This window comes from Chelonia mydas, chromosome 3 (genome assembly GCF_015237465.2).
Source record: "Chelonia mydas isolate rCheMyd1 chromosome 3, rCheMyd1.pri.v2, whole genome shotgun sequence".
Lineage (NCBI taxonomy): Eukaryota > Metazoa > Chordata > Testudines > Cheloniidae > Chelonia > Chelonia mydas.
In genome coordinates, this window is record NC_057851.1 from 43,587,306 (window position 1) to 43,610,272 (window position 22,967).

The following is a 22,967-nucleotide window of genomic DNA, read 5'->3' on the forward strand; positions in this document are numbered from 1 at the left end:
TCTCTTCAAGAGTAACTTTATTCTGGGCAGCAGGCTCTTTACACAGAAGGAATTAAACAGTTTAAACATCCACCCCCAATAACACACCACAGTGAAAAAAAAAACAAATAGAAAATCTTCTGGGTTTTCATTTCTTTCAATAAATATTTTTCTCCCCATCTTAGGGTACGTACTTTCGCTAAAGCATTTTTAATGAATCTGTAAACAGTGTGGGGAGGGTTTCTGTACTAATTTCATTTTATTTCTCTGCACATAATTTAAGACAAATCAAGATAATACAGATTAATATGCCAACCCAAGGTCTGACTCCTTCATATTAAAGGTCATTATTACATATTACACGTGAGTATGAGAAACTGTAAATGGTAAAATCATTCTAAAAATCAAAATCATATACTTAGCATAAAAATGCTGCAGAACCTGCTAAGAGATAGGTAATATTTTGCATGTGATATGTTTTCTTACAAATATATTGCTTTTGGTCAGGTTTTCAATGCAATGTACATTCTCTACTTTTTCCCATCTAAACAGCACAAATCAAAGAAAACATTAAAAAAAATAAAAATAAAAATGATATAGCCCAACCCTGCAGTCCTTATTCAAGCAAAAACTCTCAATGAGCTCAGTGTGAGTTTGCCTGAGGAAAGACTGCAGGATTGTGCCCATGATACACTTGCTACTGAGTGAATCTATGCATTAAATCTGTTTAATTTAAAACTTGAGTAGACAATTTTTGAATGTGAGCTGTTTAGGTTTGACAAATAAAGGCCCCCACATTTGCAAAGGGGTTTGAATGCAGATCCTTATTCTTGCACCGAGTAACCTTATGACCCTTCTTGTGGATCCCTTTGCAGGACTAGCCATGATTCTGAACCCCTTACTCCAGCAAATTACTTGCTTGCCTGAGTAAGGGTTGCAGGATTGGGCTCTAAGTACTCTATTCTGACAATGATAGGCACTACGACGATTTATGAGAATCAGGGGCATATGGTCACAGCAGAATAGACTATTTACAAACACCTAGCTAGATATTGTATAGGTCCAAACATCTCCCTTGTTAGTGTCAGTTCATTCATTATAAATAAATTAAAACAATCTCTAAATATAAATGAAGATTTTGATTTCCAGACAGGAAACAGTCAGTTCTTATTCTATATGGTTTTAAAAAATGTAAATACACAATTTTTTCCCTTTCCACTTGGCAAACACTCCTCCCACCCCACCCCACCCCTTCCTCCAGTACATGCATCTAGTGCTGCATAATTCAAAATGGCTCTGTTTTACTTCCTTGTGTGTACACCAACATCACAGCTCTGTTAGCAAGTACGTATAGGTTTGAAAATGAGTGTTTGCTAGTTAACTGGTAACAAAGCCTGGGTGGTGAGGATTAGAGAGCCATGATGCGATTCTGTGAAGATCCTATGTACATATTAATTTTTAAATAATGCATAGACCATTTTGCTCCTTCATTACATTGTGTGAAGAGCAGCATATGCTCCCCACCTGTTGTCACAGTGCATAGAACAAAGGCACTCGCCACTATCCATCCTGCTCTCTCCTACAGCTGAGCCAGCAGCTGCTCGTCTCTCTCTACATGAGCAAATCATATTTGGTGCTCTGCTGATTTCAGAACGGGACTGGCAGAGAAATTGCCCTAGGGCATACTCTCCACCCAAAATGAAGTGGTTTTTGTAGGGAAGTCCAGCAGAAATTAGTCCACAGAATTACCTTCCAATCCAGCTTCTGCCCTTTGGAAGAGGAGGCAGTGTGCAGGTAGATTGGGGAAACTCAAGAGCAATGTAGCCCCTAGGCTAGCTCAGGGGAAGAAGGTCTTGGAAAGAGTGCAAAGAAAGAGGCACTCTGCACAGATGCGCTGGGGTTGGGCCCAGGCCTGCCTGTGAATTATCAGGCTCCATATGAATACGAGGCCATTCCCAAGCCTTTATCCTCGAGAGATCAGGGAGGGTTTTCTGTGTGGTGAAATACACAGATAATTTTCTTTCCTTTTTGCACATTTTTGCTAGAAAGGGGAGGTGGCCTTTTCCAGTGCACTTTGATAAGCTAAACATTTAGAATGGAGAGGGCAATCCCCACTCAGTTTTGTACCTGCCTATTTGGCTGCTTTTCTCTGTCAGCAACCCTTGTAACTTCTCTACCATGTTACTTTTTCCCTCCTGCATAAGTCAAATCCTGGTCTCAATGAAATCAACTGAGATTTTTGCCATGGACATCACGGGGACCGGAATTTGATCCTAAATGCTTCCTATAACAAAATAGCCAGTAAGACTATGTTTATGGAAACTGATCTATATTTAACAATATGGGAAGGTAAGCTAAATCAGCACTGTAACTGTTGATTGAAATTTACTTGTTTATGAAAACTGCATCTGATACACTAAGGGAATCAGGCTGGAAAACAAAGCCATAGAAATTACGTCAGCTGCATATATAGTTTCTTAAACTTCGCTGCTGGTGCATCACTAACACTACGTTACTCTGCCTGTGAGCCAGCTTTGTCATATTCAATAGTGCCTCAAATATTTCTCCAGCTCCTACTTGCCCTACAAAAACAGGGTCTGACTTTGCTCCGTGGAAGTATTTAGGAATGTTATAATTGACTAATAGGAGCAGCCCCCTATGCAGCATGTTTTATTTTCATTCTGAAAGATGACAACAACAGTTAAGTCTGAAGCGGCACTTCAGGACAGATGAGCAAAACCCACAGAATACTTACTGAATGGAGACAGCATTAGAAACAGGCTGAATGTAGTCAAACTAGCAGCCTAATCCTGCTGGCCTCATTCAGGCCAAACTCCCAGTGTAGTTAGCAGGGATTTGGCCTTGGGATTACAGGATCAGCCCCAGAACTGTAAAACTGACAGGCAGCACAAACACCATGAAGACAAATTTACAAACACCAGCCAAAGCTAAAAACCACCCTTCAATAAGCCTGCGATTGACTTAGGGCCCAATCCACCTGCCATTGACCTCAAGGAGAGCAAGTTCAGGCCCTTAGTCTTTCATGTTAAGTCAGCCCAAAGCAGGTGAAAGGCTGACAATCGCATCCAGCTCGTGCAGCATGGTGCTGAAATAATGGGTTAATCAGTTTGATTGACCGCCTTGCCTCATACGTCCCATTCAGAACATCAAACTCCACCACAAAACAATATTTGGCAAATGCCCCTTTCTCACAGTTGTATCTCCTTTGCAATACTGCCTCAGTCTGCTACATTTTATTTACTTGTATAAAATATTTGGACCTGACAAAGGAAATATTAAATTTTTATCGAGTTCATTACAAAGTTTATCGTATAAAATGCCCCAAACCTCAAGCCATATATACAAAATGTATTGGTTTTAAGAAAATAATTGAACCTAATCATATAACAAAACAATTTTATACAAAAAGGTATAAGGTTGAATTCAAATCAATACAAATAAAACTAAAAAAAATGTCTTGCTCAAAGAAGATAAGGTTTCTTTCAAATCACAGGCTTACAAAGTCATGGCAAATGGTCTAGCACTGGTCAACATTTCATGAGAAATGTGCAGTGCTTCAACAGAAAGTGCTTTCTGCAAGTCACCGGTGAGCTCCGTACTTTGAAGACCAGTCAGTGCGTCCATGGATTGGCTGAATTGGCGGTGGACGCGGCATTAATGCTGGTGTGCTTTTTGAAGGTGTATTAAATGATGGCCGCCCAATATGAGGTCTGACAGACTTCAGAGAAGCGATATCTACAAATGAGAAGAAGAAAAGCCATTAGATAAAGTTTCAGTGACTGTATGACAGGGTGCTGGGCTGGAACCCCGGAGCCTGCCCTCTGTCACTCCAGCCCCAATCCAGGTAAATTGGAGCTGGCTAGAGAAATGTATGCCTCATTGGCAAAGGGGAAAACAGCTGCCAGCCTAATTAGCCGTGGCTAATACAGGCCCCGGGGTGGGGGGGGGGAACGACAGAGAGTGGAAGGACAGGGGTAACTCTTCCCTCCTGGCTGCAGAAACTGAGACGCCCTTAAGGCTGAAACCTGTAAGCTGTATGTGGTCAGAAGGTGGTGGGATTGCACCCTGTAAATAAACTGCACTGGTGATTGCTGAGCTAGAAGGTCTCTGAGTGGTTTTTGGAACACAGCAGAGGCAGGAACAAAGGAGGCCCTGCTAAACCCTGTTACAGACTAGTTCAGCTGGAGGAATTGCTCCTTTAAAAAAGCCACTGGATACAGGATCTGGATACTTTCTCTGTTAGATGCTGCAACTTTAGAGCCAAGTTGTATTTAAAGAAATAAAATAAAAAGATCAGGATATGTGAAATAATATGGTGAGCCATATGCCAAGATCCCTCCTCAGACCAGATTCTCTACTGTGCCCAGTATCTGCTGGATGCAGCAAGAGATGGGGTGCAAAAGAACCAATTTGCAGCTTGCTGATTTTGGGGCCAGTTCTATGCTTGGCCCCAGCATACTTTAAAGCAGCCTCAAGGCTGCACTAAAATATCCTCACTAGATATGACCACAAAGGGCTAGCTGCTAGCAGAGAATATCTGGAGCATAATAGCCCTTTGACTGGGGGCTGCAAGTGAGGGGTGGCACAGAAGTGGACTACTCGGGCTTTGTACCAGCAGTAGAGTCCCCCACAATGAGGGAATCCCAGGCTGAGGAGATGTGGTTATTCTCCAGCCCCTTTGAGTTGCCAAAAGGGGTACAGAAGGGACGGAGCAGAGTGTGAATCTGTGCCCCAGTGTTTACTCTGTCCTTACTCAAGCTACAAATAAACTCTGTTTTTTATAATGAATAGACAATTTAGTTTGGGGTTTTTGAGACTTGAGCTCCTAAATCACTAAGGTGCTTCTGAAAATCCCACTCTGATGAGGTGTTTACCCCATGCTGGCAGAGAAAGGGTTAAAAGCAGCCAAAGGAGGCTGCACAGGGAGCAGCCAATCTGGGTCCAGCAGCCCCACATTAAAAATGCCGCAGAGTGGTGTCAGCCTCTGCCTGGAGCTCAAGGAGTGAAGTCTGTCTCTCTAGCAGGCTGAGAGACCTGCGGCACCTTGGACAGAGCAACTGCTGGGAGGGACTGAGGGAGCAAGAGGAGCTCCTGGCTGGCTACTGAGACTGGGTAGTTGCAGGCCCTGATGGACGTTGAAGAAGGTGCTAGGGCTATGGAGAAGTGCCCCGGGGAGATACAGTGGTGAGTGATGTGCACGGCGAGACCCACCTTTGGTGGTAATAGCAGCTGTGCATTCTGGGATGGCTGTGTTGCGGAGTACAAGCTATACTTTTGTTTAATTGGTAAAACTGATGTTTTAGAACAGTTTAAAAAAGTCAGAATAGACTTAATCCTGCAACCCTTGTAACATGAGTAAGAGTTGTAAGATCAGGACCTATAGCTCTAATGACTCACTTCTTTACAATAAAGTCAAATATAAAAACTGAGGATTAATGCTGCAGACACTGTGTTGTCTAATATGCTGGTTAGCATATATCATAATATGCACTATCCTCACCATATATTAGTATACATTAAGCACAAATATTGTAACTGTGATATAGCCTAAACTGGCCTATACCACAATCCTGTTCACCTATGCTAAGTATCCCATAACATTAGCTTGCATTAGCTGAAGTAAACTTTGGCTTAAGTAGCTAGGAAAACTGTCAGAATCAGGACATATAATTGTTTCCTCACAGCCACAGAAAGGGAGTTACCCTCACAAACCTATTTATCCTGGTACAGACCTAGGAGGGATCTTCACACCTCTTAGTACCTGGAAGGCATGCACCCAGAACAAAGATAAGGATGCATCCTGACCTAGAATGTGTGGGTTCAGAATAAGAGATAAAGGGGTACATCATGGTACCAGAAACAAGGTAAAAAAAGCTGATTAATTGACTCTAGTTTCAGGTGACATACGTAGTACCTTTTTATTGGCAAACAAGAGTCTAAGAAGATGGCTTTCGGAATGTAATTTTGAGGAGCACACCTTCTGTGCAAGGTGAACGTAACACTGCTGCACAGGACTGCTCCTTGGAGACTGGTATCGTACAGAACCTCTCTCCTGTATCATATTAATAAACCTGACTGACATTGGTTATTTGGTCTCTTGAGTATATTTTATAATGAAATAAAGTGTGGTCAAGCACTTTTGACTAGACAGTTTATCAACAGACAGCATTATTGCCCAAACAAGCAAACAACCAAACTCAGGGTTATACTTACTAGAAGATGGATCTGCAACTGGTGCTAACTGAACCCTCTGCCCAGCAGAGCCTATTTCCTTCTTCAGAAATGAAGAGACATAACCACCCGTCAACCTGCTCGATCCTGAGTGCCCTGAAAGAATTTGTAAGTGATCAGAAACACGAAGTCAGTGTGCAATGAAACACACACACACACACACACACTCTACTTTACTGTAGATCTTGTGAAGGTATTTCACAAATGGTGTACTGGTGGGGCACACTGAAGACTGGACAAAATATTTACCTGGTGTAAGTCAGTCAATGGAGCTATGCTGATTCACACCAGCTGCGGATCTGGCCTGTTACGTACTTATCTGGAAGGCTGGCACCCTCACACTGCATGAAACACTAAGGCCTGGTCTGCACTTGGACGTGAGGTTGAGACAACTATGGCTGAGCACTGCAGCTATACCGACCTAACTGCTGGTATAGACACAGCTAGCTACCACTGGTTGGGGAGGTGGCGTTCCTATAGCAATAGAAAACCCTCCTCCTCTGTCACTGTAGGAAGTGTCTACACTATGGCGCTAGTACAGTACAGCACTATAGTTATGCTGCCGTAGCGTAGACATGGCCTCCCAGAGAAGAGAGGCACAGCTGAGGGGGCCCAATTCCTGCAGTCTTTCCTTTAGAGCCGAGCTTAAATGCGCTGAGCGTCTACATTAGAGGCCTTTTACTACCTTGCAAGATTAGGCCCTTTGTTGCTCGGCAAAATTCTCATAGAAATCAGTGAGTTACACGAAATTAAGGGGAGCAGAAGCGTGTCCCAAAACAGAGTTGGGCACAGATTTTTTTGGTTTGCTGTTTAAGAATAAAAACAATGTATGTTTCAACTTGAAACGGGTTTGATAATTTTTCACCAAATCAAAGTTTAAAAAAAAAAAAAGTCTGTGTGTGAAATGTTACGGTAATATAATCACCAACTTTTTCAGGCATTCAGACACAAGCAGGTGGAGGATTTGTTGTGGTGACGGCTCCTGGATAAGCTTTGGCCTAGGGCACTCACCTCAGATGTGGGACACCTGGCTTCAATTTCTACTTCTGCTTGATGTGGAGAAAAAAAGATTTGAACCTGGTTCTCTCGCATTGCGGGAGAGTGCCCTTGCCAGTGGGCCATCGGATATTTTAGTATGGTCCCTTTTCAGCCTCTCCTCTTGAAACTATTCCACTTTTTATAAATAGTAATTGGAGCAGGAACTTGAACCTTAGTGAGTGCCCTGTCTATCAAACTGCAGACTCATTCTCATTCTCTTTCCCTGGCCCAGAGACTATCATTTAGAGTGGTAATTCACAGTAATTGTTTACATTTAAAAAAATATTAAGAACTCCCTCATTATTTACTACAAATAAAGTAACAGGGATTGAAAGGAAAAAAATAAAACCATGAAGAATTATTTTTAAGATTTTTTTTTTTTTTTTAAAAGGGACACTGGATTTATTGCTTATTACAACCATCTATAACCCACTAACAGCTTCCCCACCTGCTTCTTTCACCTCTATGACTGGAGGGGTGTTAACAGGCCACTTCTCCTTGAATAGTCCCTTGAAATATGTGCCAACTACTTATGCTAACAATCTCTTCCAGCTTGTATTTAGCAGTGATACTCTGAGGGCTTGTCTACACTTACAGCGCTGCAGCTGTGCCACTCTAGCACTTAGAATAAGCTACTTCGAGGGGTGGGAGGTTTGCATAATTTTTGGTGGTGCCCAGAATGAGTCCAAGTTCGGCCCTCCATACTTGCCTTGTAAGCAGATATATATTTTTTAAAATAATGTAAAAATGGACTGGAAACAGTAAGCGTTTAACAGTTAACCTATATTGCACAATATCACTATCGTAAGAAAAACGTATTTAACTAAGCCTATCAACTTTAATAATACTCTTTTGAATACAGAAACAACCAAGCACTCTTGGATCAATAACCCTCAAAAGCAAATACTTTCTAAAATTAAAACAAAAATGTAGCCCCTTCTTTTGTGATATTCTTCAGGAGGTAGCAAACACTTTTCGTCATCATTTGGTTCTTGAAATGAAGTCATCCAGGAGACTTGCAACATCCAGTTCAGAGGTAGAGTTCTTATGACTGGGCAGAAATGCCAAGTGACTTAGAGATTCTTGGCTCATTGCATTCGCAAATAATTTTTCAGTCTGAGCAGGCAACTGAATGGTCACTCAGTGGTGCAGGTTGGAGTTGGAATTGTGTAGAATAATTTCAGGAGAATTGTAACTTCTGACAACATGTCAATCAAGCCTTCGTTTTGTTTCAGAAATTGCTTCACTTCGCTCACCGAATTAAGCTGGCAATTTCTCGATCTGCAAATATCACTTAACATTTCTAAATGAAGAGATAGCCTCTCCGTTTTAATGTTACTATGGAAAGCTTCACCTATTGGGACAACGTCCTGGTTTTAGCCATTTGCTGCATCACGTATATGCTTATCCAATTTTACTGCGAAAGTAAAGCTTTCCGCTGAAAACCTCTGTTCAATGGCAACTTTGCAAGCATCAATGAGAACCTCTCCCGTTGGCGTAGGTGGCATCTTCAGAAAGTGCTACAGTGCTGTCAGTGTAGACAAACCCTAACTGTTTCCCAGACTGAAGAAGAGCTCTGTGTAAGCTTGTCTCTCGCCATAAAAGATATTACCTCATCCACCTCTCTCTAACCACAAACTTAAAATCATGCTTCCCTCTGGATTTTTCTTTTTAGCTAAAATTGAACAATAGCATCTAATGTACTGAAAGAAGATTAATGAGAAAATTTGTTTGATTACTTTATGTATTTGACATCACTTTGTATAGTCAGTTTAATCCATTCTTCTATATAGTCAGCTCTCCCCATTTGTGTGATTTGTTTATACAGGTGACTCACATCATAGCGCATTTAACTTACGCGAATTCAACTATATGTGCTCGGTAAAAAATAGAAAAACAAGATACCTGTAAATAGTGCAGGCGATTCCGCCCACCATTCCACTCAATGAGCATATGCCCTGGAGTGAGCGTGAGATGGGAGACATGAATCTGCTGTTCCCTCAGTCGGTCTCAGTTCCCGCGTGACTCTCATAGTGTGAGCGTCTCACCGTGCTGAGTGTGATTCTAGTGTTTAAAGATACTGTATGTATTTTTCGTATAACATGGCCCCTAAACGCAAGCCAACTACTTCGTCTGGTGCTCAACCGAAGAAACAGCGATCTGTTCCAATGCTGGAGGAAAAACTGGCTGTGTTGGACTTATTGAGAGATGGTATGTTGGTCTCCAACGTGGAGCGTAAATATGGCTGCAATGAATCTAGCATCCGTGCCCTCAAGATTCGAAAGAGAGAAATTCGTCAAGCCATAGCATCAAGTGCTTCAATAATTGCTAAGGTGATGAACCAGGTGCGTGATAAGACTTTAGTGAAGACTGAAAAGGGATTAAACTTATGGCTGGAAGACATGAACCGTAAACATGTGCCTATCGATGGCAACACATTGCAAGAAAAGGCTCTTAGCCTCTATGCACTGTTCAAACCTCCTGCCGAAGGGGGACAGCCTTCTGATGAGAAGGAACTCAAGGCCAGCTAAGGTTGGCTTAACCGTTTTAGGAACTGCTTCAACCTCAAAAAAGTGAGGACTACTGGTGAAGCTACATCTGCCAATGAAGAGGCAGCAAAAGCCTACCCCGAACAATTAAAGAAAATCACAGAGGAAAAGGGCTATCTTCCGGAACAAGTTTTTAATGCTGATGAGACTGGGCTCCTCTGAAAAAAAAAAAAAAAATGCCCAACCACAATTACACTTCGAAATCAGAAAGACAAGCCCCTGGCTTCAAAGCAGCTAAAGACCATGTGACTGTGTTGTTTTGTGGTAATGCAGCAGGGCATTTAATAAAGCCGGCCTGCAAATCCCTGTGCCCTAAAAGGCAAGAACAAAAAATCTCCTGCCTGTGTTCTGGCAATCAAATAAAAAGGCTTGGGTGACAGCAGCATTATTTCTGGATTGGTTCCACAAGTGTTTCATTCTGGAGGTCAAGCAGTACCTCGAAGGTAAAGGACTTGACTTTAAAGTGTTGCTGATCGTAGACAATGCTCCTGGCCACTCTGCGGCACTCCGGTTTGCGCATAACGATGTTGACGTCGCCTTTCTCCCCCCACAATACCACCTCCATCCTCCAACCTCTTGACCAATGCATGATTTGCTGTTTCAAGGCCACGTACACGAGGCTTACATTCTCACGGATACGTAGCGCTATGGATGCTGATCCCAATGTTAATGTGATGGAGTGTTGGAAGTCCTTCAACATTGCCAATTGCATCATTCATATTAAACAGGCAATGGAAGCAATCAAGCCTGAAACAGTCAATGCATGTTGGCGAAACCTATGGCAAGAATGTGTTAATGATTTTAAGGGTTTCCCAACCATTGACAAAGAAGTGAAATGCATTTTTCAGGTGGCCAGGCAAGTGAGTGGTGATGGCTTCGTCGACATCCTTGAGGAAGAAATTGAAGAATGAATTGAGAGCCATAGAGAAACATTGACTAATGAAGAGTTAGAGGAACTGACAAAATTGTCTACAGAAGATGAAGATGACGACGACGAACAGGACGAGCCAGCAAGTTGGAATCTTCATAAATTCGCTGAAGTGTTCCAAGCAGCGAAACACTTGAATGATTTAATTTCTGAATACGATCCCTCTATGGAACGAAGCCTCAAAAAAATCACACGTAGTATTATGGACGATTTGAGATCGTATCAAGAAATGTTTGAGCAGCTCAAGAGACAACAGCGACAGCTGCCGATCACCATGTTTTTCAAGGAAGAACAACCAGCAGCAGATGAGCCTACGCAATCAACTTCTCGAGCTGAACCAGAGCCGATCACTTAGTCTACTACTCGCTCTCCGTCACCCACGCTCTCAGTCACCTCCGTCTCCTGGATCGACATCAAGCGTGGCAAGCTGCAGGTGACCATGCAGAGCTCATCAGCAGAGGTGACCATGATGGAGTCCCAGAATTGCAAAAGAGCTCCAGCATGGACTGAACAGGAGGTACGGGATCTGATTGCTGTATGGGGAGAGGAATCCGTGCTATCAGAACTCCGTTCCAGTTTTCGAAATGCCAAAACATTTGTCAAAATCTCCCAGGGCATGAAGGACAGAGGCCATAACAGGGACCCGAAGCAATGCCGCGTGAAACTTAAGGAGCTGAGGCAAGCCTACCAGAAAACCAAAAAGGCAAACGGCCGCTCCGGGTCAGAGCCCCAAACATGCTGCTTCTATGATGAGCTGCATGCCATTTTAGGGGGTTCAGCCACCACTACCCCAACCGTGTTGTTTGACTCCTTCAGTGGAGATGGAGGCAACACGGAAGCAGGTTTTGGGGACGAGGAAGATGATGATGAGGTTGTAGATAGCTCACAGCAAGCAAGCGGAGAAACTGGTTTTCCCGACAGCCAGGAACTGTTTCTCACCCTGGACCTGGAGCCAGTACCCCCCGAACCCACCCAAGGCTGCCACCCGGATCCGCCAGGTGGAGAAGGGACCTCTGGTGAGTGTACCTTTTAAAATGTATACATGGTTTAAAAGCAAGCATGTTTAATGATTAAGTTGCCCGGGCATTCGCGGCTCTCCTGGATGTACTCCAAAAGCCTTTGCAAAAGGTTTCTGGGGAGGGCAGCCTTATTCCGTCCACCATGGTAGGACACTTTACCACTCTGGGCCAATAGCACGCACTTGGGAATCATTGTAGAACAAAGTACTGCCGTATATGTTTTGCTGGTGTTCAAACAACATCCGTTCTTTACCTCTCTGTGTTATCCTCTGGAGAGTGATATCATTCATGGTCACCTGGTTGAAATAGGGTGTTTTTCTTAAGGGGACATTCAGAGGTGCCGTTTCCTGCTGGGCTGTTTGCCTGTGGCTGAACAGAAATGTTCCCCGCTGTTAGCCACGGGGAGGAAGGGCTAGCCACGCGGTCGGGGGGGTGGCGGGGGGAGGCAAAATGCGACCTTGGAACGAAAGCACATGTGCTATGTACGTAATGTTAACAGAAAGGTTTACCGTGAAAGAGTGTAGCCATTGTTCTAGAAAATGTGTCTTTTTAAATACCACTGTCCCTTTTTTCTCCCTCCACCAGCTGCATGTGTTTCAAGGATCACAGGATCTTCTCCTTCCCAGAGGCTAGTGAAGATTAGGAGAAAAAAAATGCACTTGCGATGAAATGTTCTCTGAGCTCATGCTGTCCTCCCACACTGACAGAGCACAGACGAATGCGTGGAGGCAGACAATGTCAGACTGCAGGAAAGCACAAAATGACCGGGAGGAGAGGTGGCAGGCTGAAGAGAGTAAGTGGCAGGCTGAAGGGAGGGCTGAAGCTGAAAGGTGGTGGCAGTGTGATGAGAGGAGACAGGATTCAATGCTGAGGCTGCTGGAGGTTCAAACTAATATGCTCCAGCGTATGGATGAGCTGCAGGAAAGGCAGCTGGAGCACAGACCGCCGCTACAGCCCCGGTGTAACCAACCACCTTCTTCCCCAAGTTCCATAGCCTCCTCACCCAGACGCCCAAGAACGCGGTGTGCGGGCCTCCGGCCACCCAGCCACTCCACCCCAGAGGATTGCCCAAGCAACAGAAGGCTGGCATTCAATAAGTTTTAAAGTTTTAAACTTTTAAAGTGCTGTGTGGCCTTGTCCTTCCCTCCTCCACCACCCCTCTCGGGCTACCTTGGCAGTTATCCCCCTATTTGTGTGATGAATTAATAAAGAATGCATGAATGTGAAGCAACAATGACTTTATTGCCTCTGCAAGCGGTGATCGAAGGGAGGAGGGGAGGGTGGTTAGCTTACAGGGAAGTAGAGTGAACCAAGGGGCGGGGGGCTTCATCAAGGAGAAACAAATAGAACTGTCACACCATAGCCTGGTCAGCCATGAAACTGGTTTTCAAAGCTTCTCTGATGCACACCATGCCCTCCTGTGCTCTTCTAACCGCCCTGGTGTCTGGCTGCACGTAACCAGCAGCCAGGCGATTTGCCTCAACCTCCCACCCCGCCATAAATGTCTCCCCCTTACTCTCACAGATATTGTGCAGCGCACAGCAAGCAGTAATCACAGTGGGAATATTGGTTTAGCTGAGGTCTAACCGAGTCAGTAAACTGTGCCAGCGTGCTTTTAAATGTCCAAATGCACATTCTACCACCATTCTGCACTTGCTCAGCCTGTAGTTGAACAGCTCCTGACTACTGTCCAGGCTGCCTGTGTTTGGCTTCATGAGCCATGGCATTAAGAGATAGGCTGGGTCCCCAAGGATAACTATAGGCATTTCAACATCCCCAATGGTTATTTTCTGGTCTGGGAATAAAGTCCCTTCCTGCAGCTTTTGAAACAAACCAGAGTTCCTGAAGATGCGAGCATCATGTACCTTTCCCAGCCATCCCATGTTGATGTTGGTGAAATGTCCCTTGTGATCCACCAGTGCTTGCAGCACTATTGAAAAGTACCCCTTGCGGTTTATGTACTCGCCGGCTTGGTGCTCCGGTGCCAAAACAGGGATATGGGTTCCGTCTATGGCCCCACCACAGTTAGGGAATCCCATTGCAGCAAAGCCATCCACTATGACCTGCACATTTCCCAGGGTCACTACCCTTGATATCAGCAGATCTTTGATTGCTTTGGCTACTTGCATCACAGCAGCCCCCACAGTAGATTTGCCCACTCCAAATTGATTCCCGATTGACTGGTAGCTGTCTGGCGTTGCAAGCTTCCACAGGGCTATTGCCACTCGCTTCTCAACTGCTCTTTTCTTGGTATTCATGCACTTCAGGGCAGGGGAAAGCAAGTCACAAAGTTCCATGAAAGTGCCCTTACGCATGTGAAAGTTTCGCAGCCACTGGGAATCGTCCCAGACATACAACAATATGCGGTCCCACCACTCTGTGCTTGTTTCCCGGGCCCAGAATCAGTGTTCCACTGCATGAACCTGCCCCATTAGCACCATGATGCCCACATTGCCAGGGCCCGTGCTTTGAGAGAAGTCTGTGTCCATGTCCTCATCACTCTCGTCATCGCACTGACGTCGCCTACTCGCCCGGTTTTGCTTTGCCAGGTTCTGGTGCTGCATATACTGCTGGATAATGCATATGGTGTTTAATGTGCTCCTAATTGCCAAAGTGATCTGAGCGGGCTCCATGCTTGCCGTGGTATAGCGTCTGCACAGAAAAAAGGCGCAGAACGATTGTCTGCCGTTGCTCTGATGGAAGGAGGGGCGACTGACGACATGGCTTACAGGGTTGGATTACACGGAATTAAAATCAACAAAGGGGGTGGCTTTACATCAAGGAGAAACAAAAACCAACCGTCACACAGAATGGCCCCCTCAAGGATTGAACTCAAAACCCTGGGTTTAAAAGGCCAATGATCAACCCACTAAGCTATCCCTGCCTCTGCTATTTCAGGCAGGATTGAATCTCCATTAAATTTTTCAAGGTGCCCCTGATAGACCTCACCAAAATGATTGTCGGCCGTTGATTTCACGGAGGGAGGGAGCGGGGAGCAAATGAATACAAAACAAATCTGGTCTATCTATCTTTTAGATCTTTGGCTGGCAGCAGATGGTGCAGTAGGACTGCAACGCATCCTCATCTCCTGCCTGCTCACCATAAGATGGTACAATAGGACTGCCTGCAGAACTAAAAGAGAATGACGTGGTTGAGTCACTCCTAATTTAGTCCCTGCGCCCACGTCTGCCCAGGTGCTCCTGACCGACCTTACCGAGGTGGCCAGGAGCACCTCGGACACAATGACAATGGTTTTCAGGCCTATTGCACCGTCTGCTGCCACAAGGCAATGGGTTGCTGCTGCTGTGTAGCAATGCAGTACCGCGTCTGCCAGCACCCAGGAGACATATGGTGACAGTGAACTAAGCGGGCTCCATGCTTACCCTGGTATGGCGTCTGCACAGGTAACTCAGGAAAAAAGGCGCGAAACGATTGTCTGCTGTTGCTTTCACAGAGGGAGGGAGGGCCTGACGACATGTACCCAAAACCACCCGCGACAATGGGTTTTGCCCCATCAGGCATTGGGATCTCAACCCAGAATTCCAATGGGCGGCAGAGACTGCGGGAAAGCTACCCACAGTGCAACACTCCTGAAGTCAACACTAGCCCTGGTACTGTGGAAGCACTCTGCCGAATTAATGCACTTAGAGCATTTTGTGTGGGGACACACACAATTGACTATATAAAAACGATTTCTAAAAAACCGACTTCTATAAATTCAACCTAATTTCGTAGTGTAGACATACCCTTAGAATGTCTGAACACCGCTTCTTACCTGAATTCGTTCCATTAACCCCTCCTCCCACACCTGAAGCTTTTCCAGGCAAACTAGAAGTGGGCCATGGCTTAGACATAATAGAATCCTTGCTTGAACTGGAGACTATGCTATTCCTTGTGCTTATCCCTGTTGGGGAAAGAAAGAGATAATTAACCATTAAGAAATCCTTGTCATACACAATTATTATGCAGCTTTGCCCTTGTATCTAAATGGAGCAGGCGTTTGCCCCAGTGACCTTAGCCAAAAATCTCTCCACATTCTACTATTCAGCATCTACTATATGTGGGATACTTCCTATCCTCTCACACCAGTTGCTTATCACTGGTGTTACATGGGCCCTGTTCCTGCAAAGATAACCACATGTTTAGGCCCTCGCTACTGTACTGAGTCCCACTGAAGTCAGTGAGAGTCCATTTCAGAATAAGGATCCAGATATTTACATACTTGTCCTAATCATACAAGGGGATCTAGAGTGCTTTATGTAGCATTGTTCACCCACCAGGATACCAAATGTAAATTATTCTTATTAAATACAGCATTTTATGCTAATATCTGGTTATCATTTTAAGCACTCAAATTAGGAAAGGCAATTTAAGGTTTTCACAATACCCTATTCTACTTTGCTATCTGTGTAGTTTACACTGAAGTCAGTCAGAGTTGTGCGCCCCTTTAGGGTCTTTGGGACAGGGTCTGTTTGTGTATATATAATTTTATGTGGGGTCCTAATGCACATTTGGGCACGATACAATAAATTCTATGCAATAAAAGGTTAGGGCTGATTGTGTTAAGATCTACATCTAGCATCATAACTAGTAATTCCAAAAATTCCATTAAAACACTGAGTGTTCAAAATTGTAACCTTTATCTTACAATTACACGCACATTTGTATTTAAGGGAAGAAAAAAATAATTAAGACCCAGTCTGCTACCATCAAAATTAGAGCTGCACAAAGTTTCAGCTTTTTTTTTTTTTTTTTTTTTAAAACACCGAAACAATTCACAAATTTGGCAAATAGTTTCAACCACAAAACCAAAGTTTTCTGAAACGTAGAAGTGATTTGTTTAGAATAAAAATGGAAATGACATTCCATGTCAAAAATAAAGTCCTACCAATTCAACATTCAAAACATTCCATTTCAACCCAAACAAGTTTTGTTGAGAAAAAACTGAATCAGTTGTGGTTTGAAACAAACTGAATTTTTTTCGTTTGGCCAAACTGAAAAATCAATTACTCAGCTCAAAGCCTAATACAGTAGCTTTGCCCCCAACATTCACGTGGAATCCCACTGACTACCTGGTACGCTGATCTTGCTACTTGTCGCACTGTGTTCTGCCAGAGATGCATAGCTGAAATCTTATAACTGTGGAATTCCACAGTGAAACTCAGTCAAAATAAATTCAGTAAAAACAGGGCATCATGAGCTGCTTATTTTCCTGCTGGATGCTTACAAACACACGCGTGAGGTGCCTAGAACCACTGCTTAATTTGTACCAGGTCCTGCCAGGGCTGAGCCCTGGCACCTTTAGGCTTGGGAGTTCATAGCCTCAGCACCTCTGGGCTTGCTGCATCAGTTATGAATATAACCAAAGTGCTTGAGCCCCAGCATCTCTTTCATTACAAAGTAAGCACTGTCTGGAACCTTGTGACACGAACGGACGAGAGAGGGCCCAGTCTTATAGTGACACAAATAAGGACATCTCATTCCCAGTGAAGGCTATGCCTCAAGAGAATCGTGTGTGTGTGTGTGTATATGCACCACACACTTGGATTCTGCCCCATTGCTGGTGCCAGCATACTGGAGGATGAGCAGACCCACAGGCAGGTGACTCCTCTGCATAAGAGTAGGGTTTGATCCCACACATTGGGCTGCTTTAATACACTGCAGGGTGCACTTAGTTCCTGCCCTGGGCAGCAGGAAAGTTAATGCCAACCTGCTATCACCTAGCATTTACTGCTGCTAGTACTAGTATTATATATTCACAAGGCATCTTGGGGGTATGCTCCTCCTCCCATGCAGAAGATCAGCCACTCTTGGGAACATAAGGCAGAGCCTGGCACATCAGCTGGGCACATTTCCTAGCATACTCTTGTGTGCTAAACAGCTATTTTGCATGACTTCCTATGCTGCATGGGAGAGCTGCTCCTGACACCTTATCCCTTTCTAGCATACCAGTGGGCAGGATTTAACTCCGTTTCTGCCATGCTAGAACCTGCTCTCTTTGTTGTAAGCCTCTTTCCATTACCAAGGTAGCCCCTTCCCACCCCAGTGTTCTCTGTTTTCTTTAAAGCAATAGCCCTTCCTCTGAGTCAAAGATAAGGCCCAAAGTATCCATTACCATTTCCCACACCACTGAAAGGTCAAGAAAATATTTCCTACTAACCAGGTAAATACCTAGAATGTTTCAAGTAATGCTGCTTGGCTGCAGAAACTCGCAAGGTGGGTGTGTCCTGCCGTGGAAAGGACGCATGGGAAGGGGCGCTGTTGCCAGAACCTAGATTGTCTGAGAGCTTCAGATCCAAAATGCTTTCAAACCTGTACCAAGAGAAATCACCATGCTTAGCCCCAAGCTCAAAGCTTACACTTCATCCACACGGAGTGTTCCTTTCACCTCAGCTCCACAAATTATTTGTTCAAAATGGGCTTGGTGCTGTACAGATAAAGGAAGACATTGCATAACATCAGCAAAGAGCCTAAGGGTATGTTTATGCTGCATTGTAAACCGGAGTCTGAGAGACCCAGGCTTGTGGACTCAGTGTTCCGAAGCCTGCACTTCAGTGTTCATGCTGCTTTGTAAACCTGGGCTTACACTAGCTGGACCTGGGGCTCACAGACATACTTACAAGTCTGTACTGCACTATGCAGACTTTCGGTCTGTGGCCTGAGATGCATCCGCACTGCAGAATGACAAGGCTTGGACCCAAGTCCTAGGGGTCTCAGATTGATCCTCCCCTTCCCCCCAAACAGAGTCCTAGGACCCAGATCCTGAGTACTTGTTGATTCGTGTCAGACTGATGTGTGCGCGCACACGTATGTACGGAAGGGGGCTTGGGCTCAAACATGAGTCAGAGCCCAGGCTTCGTGTACAGTGCAGACATACCTGTAATCAGTATAATTACGTCACTCAGGGGTGTGAAAAAGCCATACCCCTGAGCGAGTTAACTCCCCATGTAGACAGCACTGTTGATAGAAGAAGCTCTTCTGTTAGTTTAGGACAGTGGTCCCCAAACTTTTTACTTCATGCCCCCTTACCCCTGTCTGTGTCCCCTCCCTGGAGCTGGGCTACAGCTCTGGGAAGTGGGGGATGCAGACAAGGTAAGGGGGCTGAGGCTGGGGCCACAGATGGGGGCAGGGGCTGGGCTGGGAGCAGAGCCTTGGCCAGCAGGCGCAGGGCTAGTGGTTAGGGGCTGGTGTCAGGAGTGGAGCTGGGTGACGCTCCCCCACCTGCCCTCTGTGGGGGCTGGCCCAGGCCCCAGCCATGCCCCCCTGAATATTCCTCTGCATTCCTGTAGGGGGGCATACCCCACAGTTTGAGGGCCTCTGGCATAGGAGCATCTTCACTTAAATGCTACAGCTGCATTGGTGCAGCTGTGCCAATGCAGTGCTTTAAATGTAGACCTGCCTTTAGAGAGCTTAAGTTTTTGCCATTGACCCTGACCCAAGGAAACTGGAAGCCTGATTCAGACATACATAATACCGCTCATAATACGTTACACACTAAGATGGATCAAACATGAAGTGGTAAAGATACATTTTGAGAGATTGGCATTGAAAGACTTATAGATTCATAGATACTAAGGTCAGAAGGGACCATTATGATCATCTAGTCCGACCTCCTGCACAACGCAGGCCACAGAATCTCACCCACCCACTCCTGCGAAAAACCTCTCACCTATGTCTGAGCTACTGAAGTCCTCAAATCATGATTTAAAGACTTCAAGGAGCGGAGAATCGTCCAGCAAGTGACCAGTGCCCCATGCTACAGAGGAAGGCAAAAAACCTCCAGGGCCTCTTCCAATCTGCCCTGGAGGAAAATTCCTTCCTGACCCCAAATATGGCGGTCAGCTAAACCCTGAGCATATGGGCAAGATTCACCAGCCAGATACCCAGGAAAGAATTTTCTGTAGTAATTCAGATCCCACCCTATCTAATATCCCATCACAGGCCATTAGGCCTATTTACCATAAATATTTAATTACCAAAATCATGTTATCCCATCATACCATCTCCTCCATAAACTTATCGAGTTTAATCTTAAAGCCAGATAGATCTTTTGCCCCCACTGCTTCCCTTGGAAGGCTATTCCAAAACTTCACTCCTCTGATGGTTAGAAACCTTCGTCTAATTTCAAGTCAAAACTTCCCAATGACCAGTTTATATCCATTTGTTCTTGTGTCCACACTGGTACTGAGCTTAAATAATTCCTCTCCCTCTCCGGTATTTATCCCTCTGATATATTTATAGATAGCAGTCATATCTCCTCTCAGCCTTCGTTTAGTTAGGCTAAACAAGCCAAGCTCCCTGAGTCTCCTTTCATAAGACAAGTTTTCCATTCCTCGGATCATCCTAGTAGCCCTTCTCTGTACCTGTTCCAGTTTGAATTCATCCTTCTTAAACATGGGAGAGCAGAACTGCACACAGTATTCCAGACGAGGTCTCACCAGTGCCTTTTATAACGGTACTAAAACCTCCTTATCTCTACTGGAAATACCTCGCCTGATGCATCCCAAGACCGCATTAGCTTTTTTCACGGGCATATCACATTGGTGGCTCACAGTCATCCCATGATCAACCAATGCTCTAAGGTCCTTCTCCATTACTTCTAACTGATGCGTCCCCAGCTTATAACTAAAATTCTTGTTATTAACCCCTAAATGCATAACCTTACACTTCTCAGTATTAAATTTCATCCTATTACTATTACTCCAGTTTACAAGGTCATCCAGATCCTCCTGTATGATATCCTGGTCCTTCTCTAAATTGGCAATACCTCCCAGCTTTGTATCATCCGCAAACTTTATTATCACACTCCCACTTTTTGTGCCGAGGTCAGTAATAAAAAGATTAAATAAGATTGGTCCCAAAACTGATCCCTGAGGAACTCCACTGGTAACCTCTCTCCAGCCTGACAGTTCACCTTTCAGTATGACCTGCTGTAGTCTCCCTGTTAACCAATTTCTTATCCACCTTTCAATTTTCATATTGATCTCCATCTTTTCCAATTTAACAAATAATTCCCCATGTGGCACGGTATCAAACGCCTTACTGAAATCTAGGTAAATTAGATCCACTGCGTTTCCTTTGTCTAAAAAATCTGTTACTTTCTCAAAGAAGGAGATCAGGTTGGTTTGGCATGATCTACCTTTTGTAAAACCATGTTGTATTTTGTCCCATTTACCATTGACTTCAATGTCCTTAACTACTTTCTCCTTCAAAATTTTTTCCAAGACCTTGCATACTACAGATGTCAAACTAACAGGCCTGTAGTTACCTGGATCACATTTTTTCCCTTTCTTAAAAATAGGAACTATGTTAGCAATTCTCCAATCATACGGTTCAACCCCTGAGTTTACAGATTCATTAAAAATTCTTGCTAATGGGCTTGCAATTTCGTGTGCCAATTCCTTTAATATTCTTGGATGAAGATTATCTGGGCCCCCCAATTTAGTCCCATTAAGCTGTTGGAGTTTCGCTTCTACATCAAATATGGTAATGTCTACCTCCATATCCTCATTCCCATTTGTCATGCTACCATTATCCCTAAAGATCCTCTTTAGTCTTATTAAAGACTGAGGCAAAGTATTTGTTTAGCTATTGGGCCATGCCTAGATTATCCTTGACCTCCACTCCATTCTCAGTGTTTAGCGGTCCCACTTCTTCTTTCTTGGTTTTCCTCTTATTTATATGACTATAGAACCTTTTACTATTGGTTTCAATTCCCTTTGCAAGGTCCAACTCTACTTGACTTTTAGCCTGTCTCACTTTATCCCTACATGTTCTGACCTCAATAAGGTAGCTTTCCTTGCTGATCCCTCCCTTCTTCCACTCCCTGTATGCTTTCTGCTTTTTCTTAATCACCTCTCTGAGATGCTTGCTCATCCAGCTTGGTCTACAACTCCTGCCTATGAATTTTTTCCCCTTTCTTGGGATGCAGGCTTCCAATAGCTTCTGCAGCTTTGATTTAAAGTAATCCCAGGCCTCCTCCTTCACAAGCTAAGCATGTTTGTCAGAGAAAATATCGAACAGAAGTGTGGGGCCCTAGTGCAAGAAATCAGAGAGGCTGGAAAAAAATAAAAAAAAGTCAAGAACCAAGAGGGAGTACAAATGTAGAGAATCCGTTACCGGCACTATAGTTAGGCAGAGAGAGCACAGGGAGAAAGTGCTAAGGAGCAAGAGGAGATGTAGGGGGAAATGAAAGCAAATAAGTAGTTGGGATGGGGTGAGAAGAGGAGACATCAACTTACCTACAAAGAGCTTCATCACTCTGTCGCCTCTTGTTTTTCAGATCAGTTCTGGTGAGGGAAGAGCTAAAATCAAAGTCTTCCAAGTCATCCCACTCTTCAGAACCTTTCATTATTCTAGTAATGTGTCCCCATCTTCGCCTAGTCTTTGGTTTAAGTTCACCATTCGTGTTCTCTGTCCCAACCGGTATTTTCTGTTATTACGAAGAAGAAAACCAAAACATTTGTCATACAGAGCTATGGAATTATGAGGAGGGAAATCAGAACACAGTTTTTCCTTCACAAAGCAAGTGGTGATCTTGCTGTAGCAGCATAAATCCCCTCCAGCCCCACTAATATACCGAGGACCTGCTCTGTAACACACGTGTTCATACTAGCTTCTGCATCTCCTCCTGCCTTGATAGAGAGTCCTGCACTGACAGAAGAATGGAGCTCTTAAGTCTCTTTCAGCTCTAATTTCCATACTTCTTTCACTATAGAGCCTAAAAAAAGTGATCAGCTTATGTTGAATTTTTAGCCCCAGACTCAACTTGTGGGTGCAAAACTGCATGTACGTTCATGTGCCTGCACTTCAGTGCCAGTGCCTGCATTAAAATGCGTGCCAGCAAAATCTATTTGTCTTAACAGATTTTGCAGGTGAAAATTCTGACACTTGTGTCCTTGCAGCTGTTAAGGTACATATGCATGTTTGCACTTCGTGCAATTTTGCATATGCACAAGGTGAAGGTCACGTATAAGTTCTGCTGAAGACTTGGCTCTTAGTTTCAATACTCGTGGGCCCAATTCTCTTCTAACTTGGGCCTGAGTCTCATTTACACCAAGACCACTTTACATCACGCTGGCAGTGTAAAATGGCTTGAAGTGAGTAAGCTACAGTTACATCGTCTTTAAGGCCACTTTACAATGCCAGAACACCGTAAAGTGGTCTTGGAGTAAGAAAGAATTGGGCCCACCTATTTGCTTT

At 44.3% G+C, this 22,967-nt stretch overlaps 1 protein-coding gene across 9 annotated transcripts in view; it reads right to left on the reverse strand.

Moving 5' to 3' along the window:
* Nucleotides 1–22,967, reverse strand: part of CILK1 (ciliogenesis associated kinase 1) — a 53,211-nt gene continuing 30,244 nt past the window's right edge. For 8 of the 9 annotated variants that reach the window (XM_043542367.1, XM_027817420.3, XM_037894211.2 and 5 more), the window contains 5 exons: nucleotides 22,007–22,197; nucleotides 17,926–18,077; nucleotides 15,541–15,669; nucleotides 6,214–6,327; nucleotides 1–3,735 (listed from right to left, as the gene is read on the reverse strand). In XM_043542367.1, the coding sequence (XP_043398302.1) occupies nucleotides 3,581–3,735; nucleotides 6,214–6,327; nucleotides 15,541–15,669; nucleotides 17,926–18,077; nucleotides 22,007–22,197 (741 nt within the window). In that variant the 3' untranslated portion in view covers nucleotides 1–3,580. The remainder of the gene's footprint in view (nucleotides 3,736–6,213; nucleotides 6,328–15,540; nucleotides 15,670–17,925; nucleotides 18,078–22,006; nucleotides 22,198–22,967) is intronic. The other variant, XM_037894210.2, reaches the window with a different exon arrangement.